This window comes from Microcebus murinus, chromosome 2 (assembly GCF_040939455.1).
Source record: "Microcebus murinus isolate Inina chromosome 2, M.murinus_Inina_mat1.0, whole genome shotgun sequence".
In the NCBI taxonomy this organism is placed as follows: domain Eukaryota; kingdom Metazoa; phylum Chordata; class Mammalia; order Primates; family Cheirogaleidae; genus Microcebus; species Microcebus murinus.
Genome location: NC_134105.1, coordinates 15,235,831 through 15,260,007, shown reverse-complemented (window position 1 = coordinate 15,260,007; position 24,177 = coordinate 15,235,831). Strand labels below are relative to the sequence as shown.

At 37.3% G+C, this 24,177-nt stretch overlaps 1 protein-coding gene across 2 annotated transcripts in view; it reads right to left on the bottom strand.

Annotated features, from left to right (window-relative positions):
* The window catches only part of KDM1A (lysine demethylase 1A), a 61,349-nt gene that overhangs the window by 6,142 nt on the left and 31,030 nt on the right, over positions 1-24,177 (bottom strand). For both annotated transcript variants that reach the window (XM_075994926.1, XM_075994921.1), the window contains 11 exons: positions 21,832-21,910; positions 20,919-21,011; positions 19,968-20,074; positions 18,024-18,105; positions 16,598-16,692; positions 7,792-7,934; positions 7,319-7,409; positions 5,950-6,084; positions 5,306-5,379; positions 4,445-4,556; positions 422-554 (listed from right to left, as the gene is read on the bottom strand). In XM_075994926.1, the coding sequence (XP_075851041.1) occupies positions 422-554; positions 4,445-4,556; positions 5,306-5,379; positions 5,950-6,084; positions 7,319-7,409; positions 7,792-7,934; positions 16,598-16,692; positions 18,024-18,105; positions 19,968-20,074; positions 20,919-21,011; positions 21,832-21,910 (1,144 nt within the window). The remainder of the gene's footprint in view (positions 1-421; positions 555-4,444; positions 4,557-5,305; positions 5,380-5,949; positions 6,085-7,318; positions 7,410-7,791; positions 7,935-16,597; positions 16,693-18,023; positions 18,106-19,967; positions 20,075-20,918; positions 21,012-21,831; positions 21,911-24,177) is intronic.

Sequence of the window (24,177 nt, the reverse complement as noted above, 5' to 3'; positions counted from 1 at the left end):
GAACCCAGGAGCCAAAATCCTGGTATTTACATATATGCAGTAAAATTAGATGCAAACTCATTGGCTCACCAAAATCTAAAACTTTTTGAGCACGGACATGGCGCTTGAAGGAAATGCTCCCTAAAGGAGCATTTCAGATTACAGATTTTTGCATTAGGAATACTCAACTGGTAATACCAAACTAGTTCATGAAAATGCAGAAACTCTAAAACCTGCCTCCATTTTCTGGTTTATAAAATGAGAGGGGTTAGAACCACCAAAGATTTTATAGGCCCAACTATCTGTAAATGCAAATTTTTATCCAGGAATCATAGTTTATAAAACATTTTATTAGGAAATGTACCTAATATTCTTGCTGTAGGTCATCTCAACAAAAAATCAGTTTCAGGAGAGGAATGCTACCTGCAAAGCAGTGACGTACCTGAAGCTGTGTAGCGAACCTGTCGCACTGCTGTATTTAGTTTAATGTCTAGGCCTTCTGCTAAAGCCACAGGCACACATGAGTAGCCATTCCTCACTGTCAGGTGGCTGCCAGTAAACTCAAAGTCATCATCCTACAGAGGAGAGAAAAGGACATATTTCCAACATTTTCTTAATGTCACCTGTACCATCTTTACCAAATTCTGTAGGACAATGCTGAAAAACACAAGCTTGCACAAAAAGTCAATATTTTAAGGCAGAAATTAAAGAACACTCAGAATTAGGCTATAGCTGTCAAAGGAAACTGAAAGAAAAAGAAAAAACACCAAAATGCCCCTAATCTTTGGGCAGTGAGATTGGGGAAGTTTCTTTATTCCCTAGTTTTTATTATCATAGTCTGTACCACCAAGTCCAGACCATCCACGGGGGAGGGACAGATAGGGGAAAAGCAATGATCTAGGAATTCATGATTAGATGTTATTAAAGTTTATTTATTTGGCTTTTGAATGTGTTATAGATTTGTAGGATATCAGATTCACTGTCCTTGTTACATTTTCTTTTACCCAAGTGCAAAACCAGTTTTTATTCCTTAAATTTACAGGTTTTAAAGTTGAGGAAGACTTCCAAAAGTAAAGTCAATCAAACTAGATAAAGGCAAGGTGGCCCAACATAATCCATATAGTAAAGAAGTCAAGATTTGGCCTAGAAGTTAGGAATCCCCCAAATGATCTTATTTCTTTGAATTTACTGAAAATTTTTCTATATAGAGAAACTTTTATATTATATAATATTTCTAATTCCATGAAATTCTTTGGGAAAACATAATTCTTTAGGAATTAGATAAATATTGGACTGGCAGCAAAACTCTCACTACTTTGTGACTGACCCATTTGCTTTCCATAAAGATTAGTTAAAATCACTCACATTCAAAATGTAATACCATCACAAATAGACACATACTGACACTCAATGACTAAAAGAACCTTAGTATTTACTTGAAAACCCACAACAGAATTGATAATTCCATACAATTTTTTCCACTAATAAGTCTAATCCTCACTGTAATTATATTAAAGACTACCTGGTTATAATCTAAAGATTAAGAAGTCAAAATGATTTTTTTTTTTTTTTTTTGAGACAGAGTCTCACTTTGTTGTCCAGGCTAGAGTGAGTGCCGTGGCGTCAGCCTAGCTCACAGCAACCTCAAACTCCTGGGCTCAAGTAATCCTGCTGCCTCAGCCTCCCGAGTAGCTGGGACTACAGGCATGCGCCACTATGCCCGGCTAATTTTTTTTTAATATATATATCAGTTGGCCAATTAATTTCTTTCTGTTTATAGTAGAGACGGGGTCTCGCTCTTGCTCAGGCTGGTTTTGAACTCCTGACCTTGAGCAATCCGCCCGCCTCGGCCTCCCAAGAGCTAGGATTACAGGCGTGAGCCACAGCGCCCGGCCGTCAAAATGATTTTTCTAGGAAAATGTATAATGAAAACTAAAATATGTAAGTAAAAATAAATGTTTACTTCCATATAGTCTTAACTCTGGCCAAAGTCTTGGATTTAGAAATCGGTCCATTTAATATCAAAGAAGCCCTGTGATTTCTCACCAGTTCAAGAGTAAATCACACTTAAATTTAACAAAAGATGGGTAAGCCCTGTCCACTGAGATCTATAAAACATCACTGAGATAAGTTAAAGAAAATCTAATGGAGAATTATACTATATTCAAGGATCAGAAGACTCAATACTGTTACGATGGCAATTCACCATAAATTGATCTAGGGATTCAATGTACTCCTAATCCAAATCCCAGAAGATTTTTTTTTTTTTTTTGAGACAGAGTCTCACTTTGTTGTCCAGGCTAGAGTGAGTGCCATGGCGTCAGCCTAGCTCACAGCAACCTCAAACTCCTGGGCTCAAGCGATCCTACTGCCTCAGCCTCCCGAGTAGCTGGGACTACAGGCATGTGCCACCATGCCCGGCTAATTTTTTACATATATATATCAGTTGGCCAATTAATTTCTTTCTGTTTATAGTAGAGACGGGGTCTTGCTCTTGCTCAGGCTGGTTTTGAACTCCTGACCTCGAACAATCCGCCCGCCTCGGCCTCCCAGAGAGCTAGGATTACAGGCGTGAGCCATCGCGCCCGGCCCCAGAAGATTTTTTAAAAATAGAAACTGATAAGCTGATTCTAAAATTTTTATGGAAATACAAAGGACCTAAAATAGCCAAAACAATTTTATTTTATTTATTTATTTTTTGAGACAGATTTGCTTTGTTGTCCAGGCTACGGTGAGTGCTGTGGTGTCAGCCTAGCTCACAGCAACCTCAAACTCCTGGGTTCCAGCAATCCTGCTGACTCAGCCTCCCAAGTAGCTGGGACTACAGGCATGTGCCACCATGCCCAGCTAATTTTTTCTCTATATATTAGTTGGCCAATTAATTACTTTCTATTTATAGTAGAGACGGGGTCTCACTCTTGCTCAGGCTGGTCTTGAACTCCTGACCTCGAGCAATCCGCCAGCCTTGGCCTCCCAGAGTGCTAGGATTACAGGTGTGAGCCACTGCGCCAGGCCCAAAACAATTTTAAAAAAGAACAAAGTTGGAGAACTTACACTACCTGATTTCAATACTCACTATAAAGGAATAGTAATCAAGATAGTATGATGGATAGACAGATGAATGAACAGAAAGCAGTGACCATTAAACACACTTACGTGGCCAACTCATTTTCAGGTGCAAAGGTGCCGAGACAAATGAAGAAAAAGGCAGTGCTAGGATAATTACATAACCATACTGAAAAATATGAACCCTTCCCTCACCTCTCACTATACCCAAAAAATTAACTCAAAATGGATTATAGACCTAAACCTAAGAGCTAAACCCACAAAACTTCTGGAAGAATAAATATATGGGAGAAAATATTTGTGACCTTAAGTGAGACAAATTATTAAGGATATAAAATGCACAAAGCCTAGAAGTTTATAAACAGGACTTCATAAAATTAAAAACTTTTGCTCTTTGAGACATATAATTTAGAAAATGAAAAGACAAGCCACAGACTAGAAGAAAATATCTGCAAAAACAAATCTGACAAAGGACTTCTGCACAGAATTTAAAGAACATAATAAACTCTTACAACTCAATATGAAGACAGACAACCAGGCTTTTTAAATGGGCAAAAGACCTGAACAGACATTTCACCAAAGACATATGAATGGCTTGTAAGCACATGAAGAGATGCTCTACCGTCACCAGTCATCAGGGAAATACAAACACTACTATATCCGTTCAAATGGCTAACATTTTAAAAACTGGCATTACCAAGTGTTGGTGAGGACTTGGAGCAAATGGAACTTTCATACATTGCTGGTGGGAAGAAAATTTAGAAAACAATTTGGAAATCTTTCTGTAATACTCAGCAATTCCACTCCTAGGTATTTACCCAAGAGAAAGACATAAACATTCAAAAGTAGCTTTACTCATTAATAATCAAAAAAGAGAAACAACCCAAATGTGCATCAACACACCAGTGAATAGATGGATAAGCAATCTGTGGTCTACCCATATAATGTAATTTATTACTAAATAATAAAAAGGAACTACTGATACATGACACAATAAAGATGAATATCAAAAATATTATGCTAAGTAAAATAAGACACATACACAAAAAGCTTTGTACTGTGTGATTCAATTTATATGAAATTGTAGAATAGGCAAATTTATAGTGACAGAAAGCAAATCAGTGGTTGTCTGGGAGCAGGAGCCAGAAGATGAGGGATTAATTGCAAAGGGGCACAACAGAACATTTCAGGATGATCAAAATGTTCTGGATCTTGATTATGGTGGTGGTGCATGACTTACTCTGGCAAATCATCAAACTGTTCACTTAAAATGGGTGAATTTCATTGTATGTAAATGATACCTATCATTAATGCTGTTTAAAAACATACACAAAACTAACAGTTTCTCTTACTAGCCCTCTCAAAGACACATGCAACAAAAATGATAAAAGAAATTTACCTGATCCCAGTGTTTAAGGGAGAGGGTAGAAAGAGGTGTGGCATTAGCAAATTCAAGATTTGCAAAATGCCAATCAAGTATTTGTCTGTCTCTTGATGAGAGATAAACATCACTGCAAAAGAAGAACCAGGGAGCACAGGGTTATTAAAAGGCATAATTACTATTCTCAATGAGCTAACATGGGTGATCTCAATAACTGTGTTGGAACCTAAGCTGGGACTGTGCCTTATGTGAAGAAATTATAAGTAAAAAAAGCAGGATCTTATCTGTTCTAGTAACCCCCTTTATCTCTGGTGCCTAAAGCAGTACCAAACCCCCTACATACAGCAAATTATAGTTAGCCTCATATGTCTAAAAAAAAGAGAGTTCTTCATACTAAGTCAACTTGCATCATAAAAGCTTATTAGTTGTCAAAAAAAAAAGTTGTCTTATTATCTTAAATAAAGCACAGACTTTATTGGAGCAGCATTCACTGTCAAATGGAAATGAAGTATAAAACGTTCCTAGTCCCCAGAATTATGGAAATTTAAAGCAACAGTCAAATAAGACACTCAAATAAGACAATTTCCATTTACTACATCTTCACCCAAATACTGTATTTTACGGAGAAGGGCTACCTCTTCAAAACCAATCTGTTTAGGTACCTACAACACTTTCACACACTGAAATATAAGAATACAGGATTTAATCAGAAACCTTAGAAGTAGTCATATGTTCAGATATTTTCCATTCATTAAATAATTCAAAATCCACTCGCTGACTATAAATAAAAGCCCACTGTGCTTTATAACTTTCCTCCTAAATCTGACACAGAAAGAACAGTAAAAGCTATTACTCTGAACATCTATGTATTTTCCTTACCTTGGGGGATTGGCTTCTAATTCTTGAAGTTTTTCTTCTAGCTTTCCTTGTGTTTCAGCTAATTCATCATATTCCTGATAAAATTAAGTGAATGATTTATCCTGAAGTATCAAGATATCTACCTACTTTCTTTATACCACAAGGTATAATGTCTGGATCATATTTCCTGTTCAGATTATGTATAGGAAGTGTGGCTCAATTTAAGGCTGGAGTTAGGGCTGAGGGATTTTTGTTCTTGGAAATATGTTATAATTGTGGACCTAGAATAAGATTGGGGGAATAGGGAGAAGGGGGACATGCAGGAAAAAATAAAGGAAACACACTAAAGTGCTATAAAGTTATGAAGAAAAATAATAGCAACTACCACTTCCTGCCCATTTACCATGTCCCTAGCACTAAGATAGGCATTCAGAAAGCTAAACTGAGATTTAAGCAAGCTAAAATGATGAAATTCTGCAAAACAAGCAGATCTCAAACCAAACTAGCCCATTAAGTCTGTAGGGCCCCTTATGTATCAAAATCTCTTTCTTCATACTGTAGGCACTTGTGATTGACTAGTGGCTCTTGCTTTTCCCAATTCCCCAGACCTGTACTGTTTCTTAGGATTCCAAGTCAAACCAGTTAGGCATGTATATATACTACACCTTGCAAAGGGCGGTCAGATCCCTGTGTTTGCTTTTTACTAAGAACTCAGCAGTAATATCTCTGGGTGGCTTTACTTCGGATGCTTCTTTGTATTGCTGATGGAGTTCTTTAATTTTCTCTTTCAAATTTACCATCTAAGAGGGAAAAGTACAAATTTACCATTTCAGAAAGCAATATAATTCATCTTCAAATTGCACATACCCTTGAGTTTGGCTCCTCCCTTAAACTGCTATCACACCAAAATGGGTGCACTGTCCATCCTTAGAACTGTTAAATACCTGTTCTAATTTACATCATGCCACTTGGGAAACAGGAAAAAAATCCTATAGGGCTTAACACAAAGGTATCACAACACTATCAGATAAGACAGACTAGCTCCGTCTTGTAAAACTAAGGAGAAGGGCAAGGAGTGTCCATTAAAAAGAAACAAAAAAATCCTCCAATATTGAAATTAATTTAATTTCCACAAAAAACAAACTACCACCAATTTAACTTAAACTTATTTTGGGAAACAAATTGTCATGATTTGTCTTCTAAATACATAAAAGGCCAAATCACCACATAAAGAACCTTAAGGAATCATCCTAATGCTACTTTTTTCAGGTTTCTGATGCTACACAAAACTAGGGTGACAGTTAAAGCCTGAGACTGGGCCCCACAGGTATCCTGACAGCTGGTTGTCCTCATGCCACTCTTCCCATTCCATCTCTGCTACAATACATAAAGAAGGGGAGCTAGAGACCTCTTCATCTGACAGGCTAAAGAAATGAAGCACAGCTAGAGAGCCCAGTCACAAGGAGCCCACACCCAGAGTCTGCATCATAACCACCTGCCCATCGACCCCCTTGCCCTGGACTGTTTGCAGCTGGCAGGATGTAGAGAAACAAATGGTGACTTAATGCTCTAAAGCCTGGGGCTCTGGAAGGAAGAGAAGAGCCATCAACAGACACACGGCTGGAGAAGGAAGGTAGAGGATACTGGCACCACAGGAGAAATAATAATGGCAATGAATTTGCTACTGATTTGTTGGTCTGTATCAATGGGAACCTGTCCCAGTACCGCTAATCTCCCACTAATCCTAAAATTCAGCCAAGGGCATTGGGACAGCTTTGGAACCGCTAAAGGGAACTGGACACAGAGGAAAAATCTATTTCCCTTGGCAACAACTTTTCAATAGTCCTAGACTGAAAGACTGACAGATAAAACAATGCCTTTTGCTAGTCATTATTTTCTTAGAAATGAGTTCCAGCCATGCAGACTTCTCTTCTACAGAGGAAAAAACCCAGAAATGCTTTATAAATTTCCAAATTAAAAGACTCCCCCCCCAATTGAAGCTTCTTTAGCTATTACGAAAATACAGAATTTCACCTTATTAAGAAGTTCTTTCAATTCTTCCTGAGTTTTCACTATCTTCTTCCAATGTTCAATCTGCTCATCTTTGACGTGCTTTTCTTGTAACCTAAGAGAGACAATATGTATAACCCGGCCACACAGTCAGCTCTGCAGCACAAGACAGGTAGGTGTCCATCTAAAATACTCAAGGGTGTCAAGGCCTACTGAAACCTCTAATACTTAGGAACCAGAAAGTTGACTGGTGGCAAATTTATTTTCTAGGCTACATTAAATATATACAATACCATAAAAGGCAAGAATTTTAGAATTGAGAGAGGCCTTACGGATCATGTAATTATTTTAAATGCTTCTTTTACTTGTGGATTTAATGTTTTCACATGAAAACAAGTGAAAACTTGCTCAAATAAGACTTGCTGAAAAACTTAAAACATAAATAGCAAATCTTTACATGGAATTCACTGTACAATAAGCAGTGTCAAAGTACTTACTGAATGACAACTTCCAAGGCCTGGCCAAGAGACACAGGCTTATTATTGAGGACATTGAAGTCTAGTTGATGACTAAGGTAAGATGTAGCTTCTAGCAACCGGTTAAACTCTTGCTCTACCATTTCATCTTTCTCTTTAGGAACCTGAAAATCCGAAGTATAGCAGAGTTGGTCCTTATAAGACTAAAGATAACCATCCATGAAAACACAAATGCTCTATAGTTTACAGAGGTCAAAATATGTATCTCAAAGGGGAAACCTTTGAGGACAATGATTCAAGTTTTCTTTTCTATGAAGTGGTCAAAACCATTTAAATGAGATATGAAATGTTTTGGCCCTGACACTTCCCTCTTCTCCCACATTTGCCCTCAGAGCTAGGACTCTACCTCTAGTAACAGCCACAAGATTTACACTGGTGCTAACTGAAGTCACATGGAACACAAGGGGCACTGAGCTGACATGCACTGAGTTGAACTGGGCTGACATGCAAACGACACGCTAGAAAAGTCCCAGAGAACAAAAACCATGTCAACACACCTGAGGACCTTTCAGAATAAGGACTAGATGGGAAAATAAGAAGCCCAAGGTATCTGCTTCCCCTCAAAGATGAAAGAATTTCAGGCCGGAGTAGGGAAGAGAGAAGTGAATTTCATGGCCTGTTGATAAGAACACACTAGCACCTTTATTCTTTTGCAGAGTAGTAATGTTTTATGGCACCATTAAGCTCAGAGTTGAATGTCCAAAGCTCCTAGAGAGACTACAAGTAACTGAAGGACCAGAGAGAGGTCTGGCTCCTCACTGTTGTGGATGAAGGGGGAATAGAATGCAAAGCAGGTCATGAAGCTGCAAGACCAGGCCCCTGGGCCATGCTGTGTCCCTGCCTATCGATACCATTACTTAGTTGACACACATCCCCTCTGCTTGATTCAGCCCCAAAGTGAACTGTATCTGCAAACCCATTGCTGAATTCATGGCAGCAGCAAGAGAAGGAAAAAAGCATGTCTAAGGCAAGCCTCTGCCATAAGCTGGGCAGTAACTGGGAAATGGGATTCAAAATAATGAGATTTCACTTTACAGGGAACCTAAAATTGGTAACACAAAAACAAAACATGAAAGCAAGCTCTAGTAATCACTGAGATTGAAGAGGAATGAACTTTTACAATGAGAGGTAACTGATTGCTGACAAAAATCATCACACTAAGACTCCATCTCTTATTTGAAACTCCTTAGTTTTTGCCCTTCCCAACTAAACAGAGGATTTCCAAGCACTAGCTGCTCCTTCACTGATCACAGAATTAACTCTATGAGTCATTATGTGGTAAAAAGAATCTGACAAGAAGGGTAATCTGAAGCAAAAAAGAAGGGAAGAGGACTGTAACTCTCCTTTGGAACTGTAAACATGACAGATGCCATAATTGATTTAATCAAAACCATATTTAAAGCATCAGATTTTAAAAGATTACAGTAGAGAGAGATCAGGATATCTTTATGAATTAGATAATCACCCTTAGCCTAAAGAAAATCTAAATCTCTAAGATTATTCTGGTTTGTGTTAAGAAATAGGCAGAGAATGAGGCTTTGGATACTTGGTGCCATTTATATATCAGGGTGGTACCTGGGACTTGGTAGATCAAAAACATCTGACGTAGCCATTCAATTCTATAGCCAAAAAAAGAGCTCTCAGTGATATCCTACTTGTTTTTATGACACAGCTATGAGAATTAAGGGAAGAGACTTTGTCAGGAATTTCATTTATTTCTCATCAGTTACCTTTCCTCACTGATGTGGTAATGGTAATATGACAGAGCATCTCAAACAATGTTAAAATTTTGCTTAAAAACTTGCTATTTCTAGTACGATTCCTGCAATGACTGTACAAAAGATGGTTCTAGAAGTCTAAATTTGGTACTCTTTTCAAAAAGGAAACTACTACATTTCAACAAGAAATCTAGGTAGTTATGAGATCTTAATTGATCACAGATGCAATGTACATGACTTCTCTTCCTGGAGTACAAAAACGTGACATTTCTACATGTGGCTTCTAAAATGCCTGGCAAGAGGAAGCTATAGCAGCAAGAGGGACTCGATCACATATGCCTCTATGATAAGGCAGAATATGCTAATATCCAAGTGTGCAAATGGCACAGATTAAAGCTCTTCCAGTGTCCACTGGATGGCTTGCTTCAGACAAGCTTTAATCTTTGCAGCTAGGGTGCCAGTCAGATAGGGAATTTCATTCTGAAAAAGTATGCAGCACTCAGGCTCAGTAACTGGGGTCCAGGGTGTGTGGTAGAGAAATATTTAAAGGGACACTGTCAAGGTTAGAGGGACCAAATTTGACCTTTTGTTTCTTCCCTCTGTTTGCTGAGCAGCCCACTTGATTCATTACACTTTCCCCTTTAGTCCACCCCCCGCCCCACAAAAAACTGACATTTTACATGCGCTTTCAACAACAAAAACTCAAATGGCACCAGCCCAACATATAGGCGCAACTCTACAACAACAAACCAGTGTGAATGTATGATGAAGAGGATCTTTGAAAGGAAAAGATTTAAGTTTCAAGCTTTTAATGGGTTATTGTAAACAGTGAGGAAAATGATTTGAAAAATTATGAAAAAAATACCTTGACAGTGTCCTTTTAACCAGTGCAGCAGAGAGAGAAATAAACTGTAAATAACAGCCCAACAGCCACGTCAAGTTTAGTTTTGTATGACAGCAGTAAAATCAAGGCTTTAAACACACAGCATGACAGAAGCATTCTGTTAGCTCAGAAGCTGCAACCACTAGAGAAATGAGGAACAGACTGTACAGAGACCAAAATGGGAAAGTCAAGGCACAGAAATGGCCAAAAGAAAGGCAGTTAAAAAGGGAGTGGAGGAGGGGAGGAGGGGGAGAAGTGACAGAAAGCAGTGAGGAAAAAGCAAAACTCAAAAGAGGAAAGGAAAAACACAGAACAGTAATGACAACAACATAAACAAACAAAAATGATTACTGCCACATTTGACTGACACCAGATGACAGGACTGCATCTCCCGTACACCATCCAACCCAAGGCTCAGTTTTATGAAATTATGCAAAATAGTCTGCAGTCAGGCCCCATTCACTTTCTGCCTAGCTAAGCAATTATAGGAATGTTGCAAATGCAGCCAGGGATAGCTTTGAAACCTGGCTTTTCCCCATGAACTTTAAAATTCTGCTTTGTAATTATTAATAAAGGAATTATTTGGAAAATAATAACTAAAATACATGTCCATTAGGAAATCAATACTTAGTGGAAGAAAACCAAAATGTGTTTTTAATACATTTAAATCTTGAATTCATTTCTAAAAATAAGCTAGTTAGAAATATTCCATTTGACATACCCAGACAATGAAAACGACTCTAGCAGATAACTACCGTAGCACTCTCAAACTACCTGTGTTTCAGGTCATTTCTTTCCCCTTAGTGAGAACCCTTGGATTCTATTAGTTCTATAAATAATTATGGAACAAGAATAACAAAACAGAATTGAAATACTGGCAATCTCTAAACACAAGTCACAATAATTTTAATTTTACCTGGCCATTCTATTCTAGGTCTTTAACTTGCATCCTGAGAAAGCAATTCAACAAATGATTACAAAGGGCTAAGCACCATGTTAGAAGGCAAGTGGATTTCTTTTACCTTACAACAGACTGAGAACTTAAAATAGCAAACTAAGAAGCATTTTTTGGGAAAGGACCAATAATACGGAGCCTTCTATCTCAGAAACAAAAAGGATATCATTTCTAACAGATTTTGATGACTTTTTCAAAGCCATTGATTTCTCTATGAAAGGCTCCAGGTAGATAGTTCTTTCAAGACTAAGAGAATCTGATAAGTCTCATTGGTCTAACTAGGTTTGATTCAATCCTGATCGTTTTGGGCTTGTAGCTTATATGGAGCATCTCTGAATATGGCTGGGGGAGGGACAGCCTGTGTATCTAGCTCTTGTGGAATAAATTTAAGGAGAGCCAAACAACTTTCTGGACAAGGTCCCTGATCCTGCAAGACATGTTATCTCAAAGGAAAAAGGATAGCTTTCTTTAATTCTATATCTGGTTGCATTCTACCATCTCAAACTCTTTAGGTCTTCAAAAACATTGTACATCTACCTTACTTCCAGTCTTCATAAGCTCTCTAGCAGCAGAGCAGAATGAAGTTGTACAGAAAGTTCTGAGATTTAACAAGAAATCCTCAGAAAGAATCACATTTTGAAAAAAGTAGCACTGGCCATATCTGGCCAGCAAAGGCTGCAGTCAATCTCCACTTCCCCTATCCCATGCCATTGAGCACTTCTAGAATTATGGTAAAACAGAGGAGGAAGTTTAGTTCCTTTGGTAAAACCTGGAAGAAGAAATTTACTCTGAAGAGTTTCTAATTCAGAGTATCCCAAACAGCCAAGGGAAATGACATACAGCTATTACTTACTGCTAAGGGGAGGATAAGGACAACTGGTATATCCTTAATACAAGTAAAATTCAATGGGATTCTACAAACAGACTGTTGTGTCCTCCCCTCCCAAATTCATAAGGAATCTTTCAGGGGATATAATAACTGACTTCCTTAAAGCAGTGATTAGGGTGTGTGGATAAAGTACACACGATATATCTAAGTAGTTCTCTCTGACAGTTTTTGGCACATAGTAGAAGTACTCAGCAAATTCTTGTTAAATGAATAAATTAATATAGTTTGGAAAAGCAATGTCATATTATATTTGACGAGGAAAAAACTTCTGCAACTTCAGGACCATTAAAGGAAAGCAGGAGATTTTCACATTTATTTTTAAAAAGCAGGGATTGCCAGTCATGATTTTAAAGGGTAGAGAAAGATTGTTGTAAAGATACTAAAGATGTTTCTTCAAAGATGAAAACCCAAAAAGGTCAATAGCCTGTGTCAAAAGTTAATAACCTAAGCACCACTGTATATGCATACAAAGGAAAACTGTCTAAGTTATGATAGGTATCAAGTATACCTACAGTTCTAAGGGTGTTTGTAAGAGACCTGGCACCTATTACCTTTCATGTGTTGTCATTCTTTTTCCTAACAAGCCATTCCCATGAAGAAAATCAAGGTCTCAGTTTCCCTTTGACTCTCTGTGGTAACAGAGTGGTAACAACACTCTCTCCCACAGCCGCCCCCCCACTCTGCCACAAAGGAGACCAGATATCTTGTAATGCAGAATGCTACAGCCTGCAGGAATTTGATTAAGATACCCTTTTCTTTACTCAAAAAAGGGGGGTGGGAATTTAAAGCCCCTGAGTTACTAGCTGGTGTACAGGAGATGCAGAAAACATTTAAAGCCATTTTCCCCGTCTCCCCCAACAATCTGTGTTTTGAGTCCCCTCACTTGTGACTCCCAAAATGTTCCTGAAATACGAATTACCCTATTTTCCCGCCTTCTCCATGTCCAATTAAAGCTGATTCCAGCATAGGTCAGAGTATAACTCCATCACCAGACAGCAGCTCTGATTGTTTCATAGCCTTAAGGTATGGGAGATCCCTTCTATTTGTAGGGATATCTTAATATCCCCATATTATTTTAGATCTCTATATCATATTCCTTAATATCATTAATGGAGAAGCCCTTGTTCTAGTGATCCACAGCCACAAAATAAACTTCCCCTCTCAAAAACAAACACAGAAGCTCAACATTCTAGCTGCAAGTGTAGCATCAGAGACAACAGAGAAGTAGACTCTTTCTCTTTCAGGGATCCTTACGATTGTGATTGAAACAATAACAATAATAATCACTTGTTATATGATTTTTTCATATAGCAGCAAAATGGCTGGGTATGGAGATACTTCCTTAAGACAATATTACAAGTTGTATTTATAACTCTAAGGAACTACTGATCTTATACAGGATAGAATTAATTTCTGTGAACAACAGAACCATCCAATCACTCCTATTTTGATTGATGCTATCCACAAATGGAGAAATACAACCTCATTTCATTGGACAGTCTACTAAACAAAAATCAATGGCTGAGTGAATTTCCACTCTAGGGGGTAGTTGCTGGCACCTGGGGTAACTACTGAAAGAAAGCTGAGGAGACTCAGCTGATGCGGGCACACAGGCAGTTAGAAAGAGCTGCAACACTCACCCCATCCCCATCTCTCCTGCACTATCAGCCAGGTATAGCAGAACAAGTATGGGCATTTGAGCCCCAACAACAGGCAGTAGATTCCAACTCTCCAACTTATTGACGATAGTGACCTTAGGCAAACGTGTACGTTTTAGCTGTTTTTCATAGGGGCATGAAACTACTGACCTACTTATCTCCCTTTAGATTCTTAAAGCCATGAACCATATTTGTAATTATAAGCATAAATTAATGGCGCTCTTTGTCTATATAGCCCAAAGCTAACCTACAAGTCAATAATTGCCCATTCTTACCCTGAGCTTATTGATGGCAGCAAAATACAGAAACATTAACATGCCTTCTTATGTTTGATAAACTAAGGGCAAACATAATTCAGAGCTGTGAAGAATTCTTTCCCAGATAAAGATCTTAAAAAATCTTCCTTACTACTTGGAAGTAAGGAAGTAAGTACTGCATCCAATACAAATATCAACTTAGAAAAATCCTATGTAGATCAGAATTGAATGACAACTACCAATTTCACCTGGAGAAATAGCCCTGCATACAAAATGCTCAAAACCACACACCAGGTTAACAACTGTTTACTACAGTGCCCCGCAAAGGGCTGGCCCTGGTGAGACATACAGCCAGAACATAAATCAATGCACCACCTTCTTCACTGAGAAAGTGAAGTCACCATACATAGGAAAAATGGGAAATTGTAGCTAAATGTACCTTTATTTACAAAATATTCATTACAAAATTTTTCCTTTGTATGGAGATTTTTGGGATACCCTGGCATTTAGAAACAAATGTTTAAAAAAAAGTGTTAAAGCTCACCAAGAAAGCGGCCAATTTGATATCTCTACTAGAAAAAACTTCTCTCTTTACTGTTAGAAAGACTAAATGAACCTCCTCTATATTCTGGAAAGTCTAAAGAAAAAGATGGTCTATCAATGATAAGTCATCATCTTTAGCATGGACTCTATCACATCTTGAGGACTACTATGATAGTCATCTTGGAACTTTGCTTCCTTATGTCAATTCTGTGCTTTATTGCCTATCTACCTAAAACACCTATCTGACCATGTCACTTCCCTGCTCTGAAACCTCTGAAGTTGCAACCTACAAATCAGCCTAGCAAACAACATCCTCCACAGCTTAGCCCCAGCCCACACGTTAGCTTTATATTTCCTACCCTTACACTGGTAAAATCCCATCCTCCTTGGCAGACTTCTCTGCTTAGACTTACACCTTCCTCTACTACCTCCAAGTCCTGATCTGCCATTCACAATTGCTCTCCACCTCTCCACATCTCTCCCTGCCTTTGCCCCTCCCGCCTTCACACATTCTCTTGCCCCCTTGTTTCTTCCATAGCTATTTGTTCTTCTATTTAACCTTGGCAAAGCTGATTTGACTTTGTGTTATTGGTTTATTTATGGATAATGTGTTCATGATTTGCTTAAAAATACTCCAGACCCCCCCAACACACACTCACCAAAAAGTGCAGGAATGGGACAGATAAAATAATATTGGGAAAATGGGGGTTCATTATAGTACTCTTTCTACATTTTGTGCATATTTTTAAATTTACGTAATAAAAAGTTGGGAAAAAAGAATTATTTGTGTACGAGTACCACTATAGTAGGGACCGTCTCACAGATAGATCTTGGTAGATTAACAGAAATTTACTAAATTGTTCAATTAATCTCTTCTTCATCCTTTTTCTCTCATTTTATTCTGTTTATTCTGCCAGAAGCCTCCTGTAATGCCCTCTCCTCCATGCTCTGGGAAGAAATTTGGACTAGAATGGTGGGGACGGGACCCAAAGCATTCCCTGAAAGTCTGTCCTTTTCTGATATGAACCCTGTAAAGCCTAAAGGTAGAGAGGAATAGGGAAGGATGTCCCCTAAGACCTATCACACAAAAAAATTAAAGAATTAGGATCTTACCACTTTTAGTGATAACAGCTAAACCACTATATACATAGGAAATCTTCCCTTCCCCCAAATATAAAAATAATAAAGATAATAATGTGCTTATATCCTGAGAAGTGTGGGCTCTCATCCTGATGGGAGAGTGGGTAAAATTTTTGCTGAGTACAAACTTTTGAATTTCACTCATCCCTAAAAAATTAGGACTGACTTATATAATCTAAGCCTACCTTACAGTGGTTAAACTACTCCCACTCCTCCATACCAATTACCACTTCCATGTCATACTAGTATAAGAAGTTTCTACGCTTCTGGTCAACAAATACTTAAAGCCTACCTAAGTATTTGGGTAAGTACCACCATTTGGCTATTAGCCCATCAAAAAACTGAGCTTATATACACAAAACTGAAGTCATAAAGAGTACACAGAGCTAAAGCACACGATGGGAGGCACAATACAAAGAAATGAAGAATCAGGTTTCAATTCCACAGGTCTCTTGGAGTAAGTCGCCACAGCCAAATAAAGATAATCTTGTCTAGCCAGCCCTCATTAAATGTCTAAAGATAAACGCCTGAACATACAGGCACATATACAACAATCCCTTCCTACATAGCATGTTTCAGAGTTAAGAAGCAACCAGAATAATGTCTCATCATTTCAACCCTCAGTTTGTATTTATAAGTGTTTATGTTTATCCATTCATCCCCCTCAAACTGTTTTCAACTGAATCAAAGACATTTTGAAAAGTTCTGTTTGTCCTCAACTTACAGCTTGTCCATTGGCTTCATAAAGTGGACATTTTTGCTTGATCTTGGCCAGTTCCATATTCACTTGCTTGCTGACCACAGCCATGGGATTCCCTCCTAGAAAAAAACTCAAACAATTAAATTCAACACACTTATGAAAACCTCAAAGAAAAAATATTTTTACCTCAAGAATGTTCAACATTTATGGTATATGATTTATCTCTCAAAAAAAATTTGCTCAGGCGGGGCATGGTGGCTCACGCCTGTAATCCTAGCACTCTGGGAAGCTGAGGCAGGAGGGTCGTTTGAGCTCAGGAGTTCAAGACCAGCCTGAGCAAGAGCGAGACCCCGTCTCTACTAAAAAATAGAAAGAAATTAGCTGGACAACTAAATAAATATATATATAAATTAGCTGGGCATGGTGACACATGCCTGTAGTCCCAGTAGGCTGACACAGCCTACTCGGGAGGCTGAGGCAGGAGGATCGCTTGAGCCCAGGAGTTTGAGATTGCTGTGAGCTAGGCTGATACCACAGCACTCTAGTCCAGGAAACAGAGTGAGACTCTGTCTCACACACACACAAAAAATTGCTCAAAGTAAAAATATGTAAGATAACCATGAAGAAGAATGCTAAACATTACCTATAATTTCATTATAGATCTTTCTAGATTTTAAGCATATAAAATTATAGACATAAATAGGATAACACATGTATTGTTTTATAATCTGTTTTCCTTTTTTGAGACAGAGTCTCACTCTGTCACCTGGGCTAGAGTGTTGTGGCTTCAGCCTAGCTCACAGCAACCTCAAACTCCTGGGCTCAAGCGATCCTCCTGCCTCAGCCTCCAAGTGGCTGGGACTACAGCATGCGACACCACACAAAGCCAATTTTTCTATTTTTAGTAGAGACGGGGCTCACTCTTGCTCAGGCTGGTCTCAAGCTCCTGACTTCAAATAATCCTCCTGCCTCAGTCTCCCAGAGTGCTAGGATTACAGGCATGAGCCACTGCACTCAGCCTAGAATCTGTTTTCAACTTAGCATTATATTGTGGACATCACTTTATGTTAACATAGAGCTACACAATTTTTAGTGGCTGAATAGTTCTCACTGTATAATAATTTAATCTTCTAATCTGTGGTTTCTAATGTTCCACTATTATAAACAATGCCACATTAAAAATGCTTCAAACACAATATTGTCCATTTGTCTATTTTCTTAGGATAATTTCCTAGAACTGGAAAAAGATACCCTAAGTCAAAAGATATGTAAATTTTATATATACTGATTATATCCTTTCAGGAAGACTATTTGGAAATTTACCTCTCACTAACGAGAATACACTAAACCAATATATTTCAAAACTGCATCTATAATTTTAAACTGTAAACATTAACAATTTTATGAGTCTCAGACTATGTATTACAGCACAAAACTAAGAACTACTTACCAAGACCTGTTACCACCATGGCTCCAAGATCAGCTACGTAGTTTCCCTTGCGAAATGTAGCAACCCGTCCACCAACACGGTCCTGTTTTTCAGAAATTAAATGGCCAAAATGAGTAGTTCTGTTTTACCCACAGACCTGGCATAATACCATACCAAGGCTCTTTTATAATTCAGAAAGAAAGGTGTAGCATTTACATGGAGTGCAATCAACAGTAGTGTGGGCACAAAGGGGAAATGAAGTTTAACTCAAAGATGATTTCAGGGAGAGACAGGTAACGAATGACATTTAAGAGGTACAGAATCAAATGATGTGATATAAAACAATTTGACAGCCAGAAGACATATTCAGTCCCAGTTACTATTATTTCTCTACCTAGCTGTCTACAATATCTTTTAATGTACAGGATGAACAAGGGCTACCTACAAAGAAAACATTTGTTCACAAATTCTAACACTATTTAAATATCAACCTTCTACCACTGTAATCTGACTCTTGCCCCTCAATCCTCAAAGTTAGCTGTGAATAATTTGATAGATGACTTCTCTGACAAATGGTTCTCTAGTGCAGCCCTATGATAAGGGGCAAAGAGCTTACTGAACGGAAACTGTTAGAGTATCTTTCATCCCTGAATAGGCCCAGGTTTATCTCTGCTGACTAGGGATTTTCAAATATGAGAAAACCTAACTGAGCTATAGTGATAATTCAATAATTATGGATAATATGAGCATACTCTGTAAACCCCAAATAAGCAAACAAAATAGCAAAACAAAACAAAAACGTATATACTAAATTATAAACTCCACATAGGAAGAGATCATGATCCCATAATTTCTTATTGTATTTTTAGTGCATAGTACACACAAATGTTTTCTGAATTAAGGAATAAAATATTATTTTTAGTAACAGACTGTATCAGCAAAATATTTAATTTTAACTTCCCGATACTCTATTTAAAAAGAATATTTTAAAAAATTAGTAGTTTAGGCTGGGCATAGTGGCTCGCCCCTGTAAACCCAGCACTTTGGAAGGCTGAAGCAGAAGGATTGTTTGAGGCCAGTAGTTCAAGATCAGTCTGGGTAACACAGCAAGACTGCATCTCTACAAAAAAAATCTTAAAATTTAGCTGGGCATGTGGCATGTGCCTGTAGTGCCAGCTACTCCAGAGACTGAGAATGAAAAAGAAGGATTGCTTGAGCCCAGGAGTTTGAGGTTGCAGCAAACTATGACTGCACCACTGCCTCCAGCCTAGGCAACAATGAGACCTTTTCTCTTAAAAAAAAAAAAAAAGACAGTTTATAAAAAAGCTATTTGGATTGACCTGCATAAAACATTTTGAAAACTTTTATAAAATTTCAGATTGTTTAGGTTACCTCAGAAGTGTTTTATAAATGGTGGGAGTCCAGGGAGGCTTTTAAGCCACTGGAAGATAATTAGTTTTCAAAAATTATTCATGAAAACAATCTGAATAGTAGCATCCTTATCTGATGTACTTTTTTCCTGTGTGCCATTATCACTTTCTCCTCCCACTTTCCATTTCTCTCTCCAGGACTAATAATAAGAGAACCAATATCTTGGATTCTAAAACATGGCTCCTCTCTGAGAAGCAACTTCTCTTCCTTGAGTATCAGTAAGAAATTACTCTGTTCCACCACTGAAAATAACTACCTCCTACAAAGGCTACGTCTGTGAAGGCCCCAAATTTGAGAGCTAAATGCAAGAAACAATGACCTGAAAATATCTCTAAATAGAATATATGGATCATTGACAAATTCTAAATACTTACTGAGCACTTTCCAAGGCTTTACCATCAAAAATGCTTTATCCAGTATAAATAACACTGTAATCAATTTTGCTTAGTTGTATGATTCCTTAATTTGCAAGAGATAATTTTCTTAGCATATTTCTATTAAGTCAGGTTTCTTAAATACAAAAAAAATTCTTACCCTCGCTTCTAGAAGTGTGACATCCATTCCAAAACTCTGTAATTGTCGAGCTGCTGCCAAGCCTGAGACACCAGAGCCTATAATAATTACCTTTCCTGTCTTTTTAGCTAAAAGCAAAAAATGAACAAAAATTAGAATATTTGGTTGTAAGTGTTTGTATTTATAGTTTTTTCTCATGCAGACCTCTAGGTTTTTAATATTTTATAATGTCTTACAAAGTAAACAATTCAGATAGTTATTTTCAAAATATGAAAACTATCTGAAAACAACAAATATCTGAAACTTACAAGTTTTAATTCCAGGTTGAACATCTATAAATCAAACATACTATCTCAAGATTTACTTTCTCATTACCTCAGTCATGTGGTCAGTATCTGTGATCCTTAGTTAAATTATTAATAATCTGCTTCATTTACCTTATAATTGTACTAGGATATATTCTGGGTATAAGCTATTTCCTTTAACCTCTACTTTTGTAGTCTTAAGTATCCCTTTGAAAAAGTATTAAAGTATTGAAATTCTCAAAATACCCCTATCTCCTGGATCCCTGGCACACCTTATCCACCCAAACACCATAAAAAGAATGAATAGTGTTTATGAAAAAAAAATTTTTAAATAAAAAATGCAATCATTAGCAGCCTAAAGAACCTGTTAATTAAAGAAAAACTTCAAACCTCCTACTTGCAAAACTGACTTCTCTCATTTTTAACAAATTTTATTTATTTTTTTTAAATTGGAAATCCAGTATCTTTTACTAAGTAGCTATCAAATGAAAAATTAAACAAAATGCACATTTATTAAGAGATTTTATTTTCAATTTGACTTGGGAATATTTTGATTTTAAATACAGATTTACAAATCAAAATAAAATGCTAACACAGCATCAAGGATATAAAGAACAGTCCTGGAATCATAATTTAAAACCAATTCATTGGCCAGGCAGGTCCTTACTTGGTAGGGGTTTTATCCTCTTATAGATGCCGAAGTTGATAAGACCATGACGCTCTAAATAACTGTGAACTCGGTGGACAAGCACAGTATCACCTATAGAAAAAGTGGTTTAAAAACATGTTTATATTTTTAGCAGTTTAAACAGAAAACTCTTCTACCTCCTTCTACTTCTCTATCATGAAATCATTCAACACATCTTTTCCATAAGCTTCAGGTCATGTGACTCTTTTAAAAAAGTGATTCTTAGAATTATTAGTCTGTGGGACCAAAATACATATCACATAATTTGGAGTTTATATTTATTTATTTATTTTTAGAGACAGGGGTCTTGCTTTGTTGCCCAGGCTGAACTTTAACACCAAGGCTCAAGTGATCCTTTCACCTCAGCCTTCAAAATAGCTGGGACTACATGTGTGTAACCACTGTATCTGGCTAATTTATAATTTTTAAGAATGATATTCCACTGCAGATGGAATGAGAACAAAATCAAACCTTTGGAAAGTAGTTATAACGCTCATTTGGCAAAAACTCCACAAGACTTTGTTGATGGCAAGTGGAAAATAAGAAAAGCAGATAGCCAGCCGACCAACTGCCAACACAATATTACATGTTTGATCCATGGACAACCGGTCTAGGAAAATTATTTTTATTTATTTATTTTAGTTCAATGTAGTATTTTAAAGCAAAGATTAGGAAAATTATTCAGCAATCTCTTGAACCCATCTGTCAACACAATTTAAAGACCAGGAAAACACAATAAAATAGGTTTTCTGTAAGACTGATTTTTGTACAATACAAAGTAAAATAAAATGGAAATATGAATGAAAAAATTAATTATCAAGGAACCATGAGACTCCTGGAAGGAAACAACACAATCCAGTCCAAAACTAGTCTTATTGACCACACTACTTACTGTTATAAGGCGCTTCTAATTGCTGGAGAGTAGCCTCAAATGTCAGCTGAATCTTTGGATTATCCAACCACAACTGCAACTGTATTTAAATGACATACATTGTATTACGTACAAATAGACATATGACATTTGACCATCTTTAAAAATCATCTTTTTAATTTTAAGGCCTCAATTATGGGCTTTACTTTAATTAAAACAGTAAGGGTTATATTCCTCACAAAGAAACTAATCAAACACAAAACTGTATCAAATGAGTAAATAACTGAAGCAGCTGGGGGATATTTAACCTAATAAAGAAAAATACCTAGTAACTTGCAAAGGCCATGCAGCTACTAGGGAGCAACTAGGATTTAAATGTGGGTTAGGTGACTCCAGAGATACTGAGCAGATAAAATCCACAAATTTAATGATCAACTAGATATGCTAGGATGGGAGAGAAAGGTGTCAAGGACAATTTCTCCGTTTTTGGCTTACACAACTATTAATAAATGAGTTGGTATGCCATTCATTGAATGAGGACACTGAAAAAAGAAATGAGATAATGAGTTTCATTCCAAAACAAGAGGAGATATAAAACAGGCAGCTAGACACATAGTCTCAGAGAGAGGTAAAATCTGGAGTCACCTTCTTATGTGTGATAACTGAAGCCAGAGGAGAGGACCTTAAAGAACTCCCACACAGTTCACCTAATGGCCAGATGTTAAAGGTAAGCCTATAAAACAGTAAGAGAAGATAAGGAGGCAGGAGAAAAACAGAATACTGTGTTACTGAATCCAAGGGAAGTATTGTGTTTAAGAAAGGAGCAGTCAATTATTTTAAATACTGCTAAAAAGGCAGCAAGATGGAGAATGGAAAATATTATAGTACAATCAGTGGGTTCTAACATGAATTCTCTTTGAAGTGAATATATATTTGCAAAATGCAAGACAAACTAAATACCACCATATTTAAGTCTTAGCTAAAAATTAATAAAAATGCTCCATAGGCAAGTTTCAACAAAGAAGGAATTAATTTGGTTATATGTAAATACATCAAGTTACTAAGGGACATGACCAAATCCATATGGATACTCTACTTTTCTCTGTGGCCACTATCAAGACAAATGGATTCCTCAAGTATACACTGGGCTCAAGCTCCTCAACCCAAGTCCTCTTCCTCCTTCTATCCTATAAAATAAAGCTCAAGTCATACATTCTAGTTCAATAATCCTAAAGTTGCAGTTTTAAAATCCGGAGGCAAAAGATATAATATTAGAGAACTGATACAATTCTTGCAGGAGAGATTGATTTATGCTTTGTTTCATAGCCAGAGACCACAAATTCTAACTTGCACCACCCTTCCCCAAATCTGGACTTTTGGTAAATCAGAGAAGATAGAGATCCCTATAAATCCACCACTGAAATTCAAGTAAAAAGTGAACACTCCCTTCAGATGAAACTAAAAATATGACAATTTTATCTTGAAAAATACACTTAGAGCAAATGTTGATATGCTATACACAGAAGTTGATTCAATTATAAGACAAACCAGCCTTAGAAATGCACACTAAGAATTTTCCATTCACTTTTTTAAAAAATCACCATCTTTTTGTTCACTGTCTTTTCTATATTACAAAAACCTAGTATAGCCGGGCGCGGTGGCTCACGCCTGTAATCCTAACTCTCTGGGAGGCGGAGGCGGGCGGATTGCTCAAGGTCAGGAGTTCAAAACCAGCCTGAGCAAGAGCGAGACCCTATCTCTAGTATAAATAGAAAGAAATTAATTGGCCAACTGATATATATATAAAAAATTAGCCGGGCATGGTGGTGCATGCCTGTAGTCCCAGCTACTCGGGAGGCTGAGGCAGAAGGATCGCTCGAGCCCAGGAGTTTGAGGTTGCTGTGAGCTAGGCTGACGCCACGGCACTCACTCTAGCCTGGACAACAAAACGAGACTCTGTCTCAAAAAAAAAAAAAAAAAAAACAACCTAGTATAACCTACCAATCATGCTAGTTAAATGACATTTAACAATTTAATTTAATGACATTAACAAATTTAGCAGTGGTTTTGCAACCTAACAGCCAAAATAAAGAAGTTAATGGTGGCTAAAAAGCAAACATACTAATGACATCTCTGAGCTATATTCATATTCAAGATAGCTGAAAGTGCAATGTAAATTTCTTCTACTTTGTATCACCCTACACTAAGATCTGAATGTTGTGAATAGCACCTTCACTCATCTACTCTAGGGCCAAATAAGAATTTCTGATGAATAAAAGGTATGAAAGAAAAACTCACAGAAAAAAATACAAATGAGGCTGGGTGTGGTGGCTCACGCCTATAATCCTAGCTCTCTGGGAGGCCGAG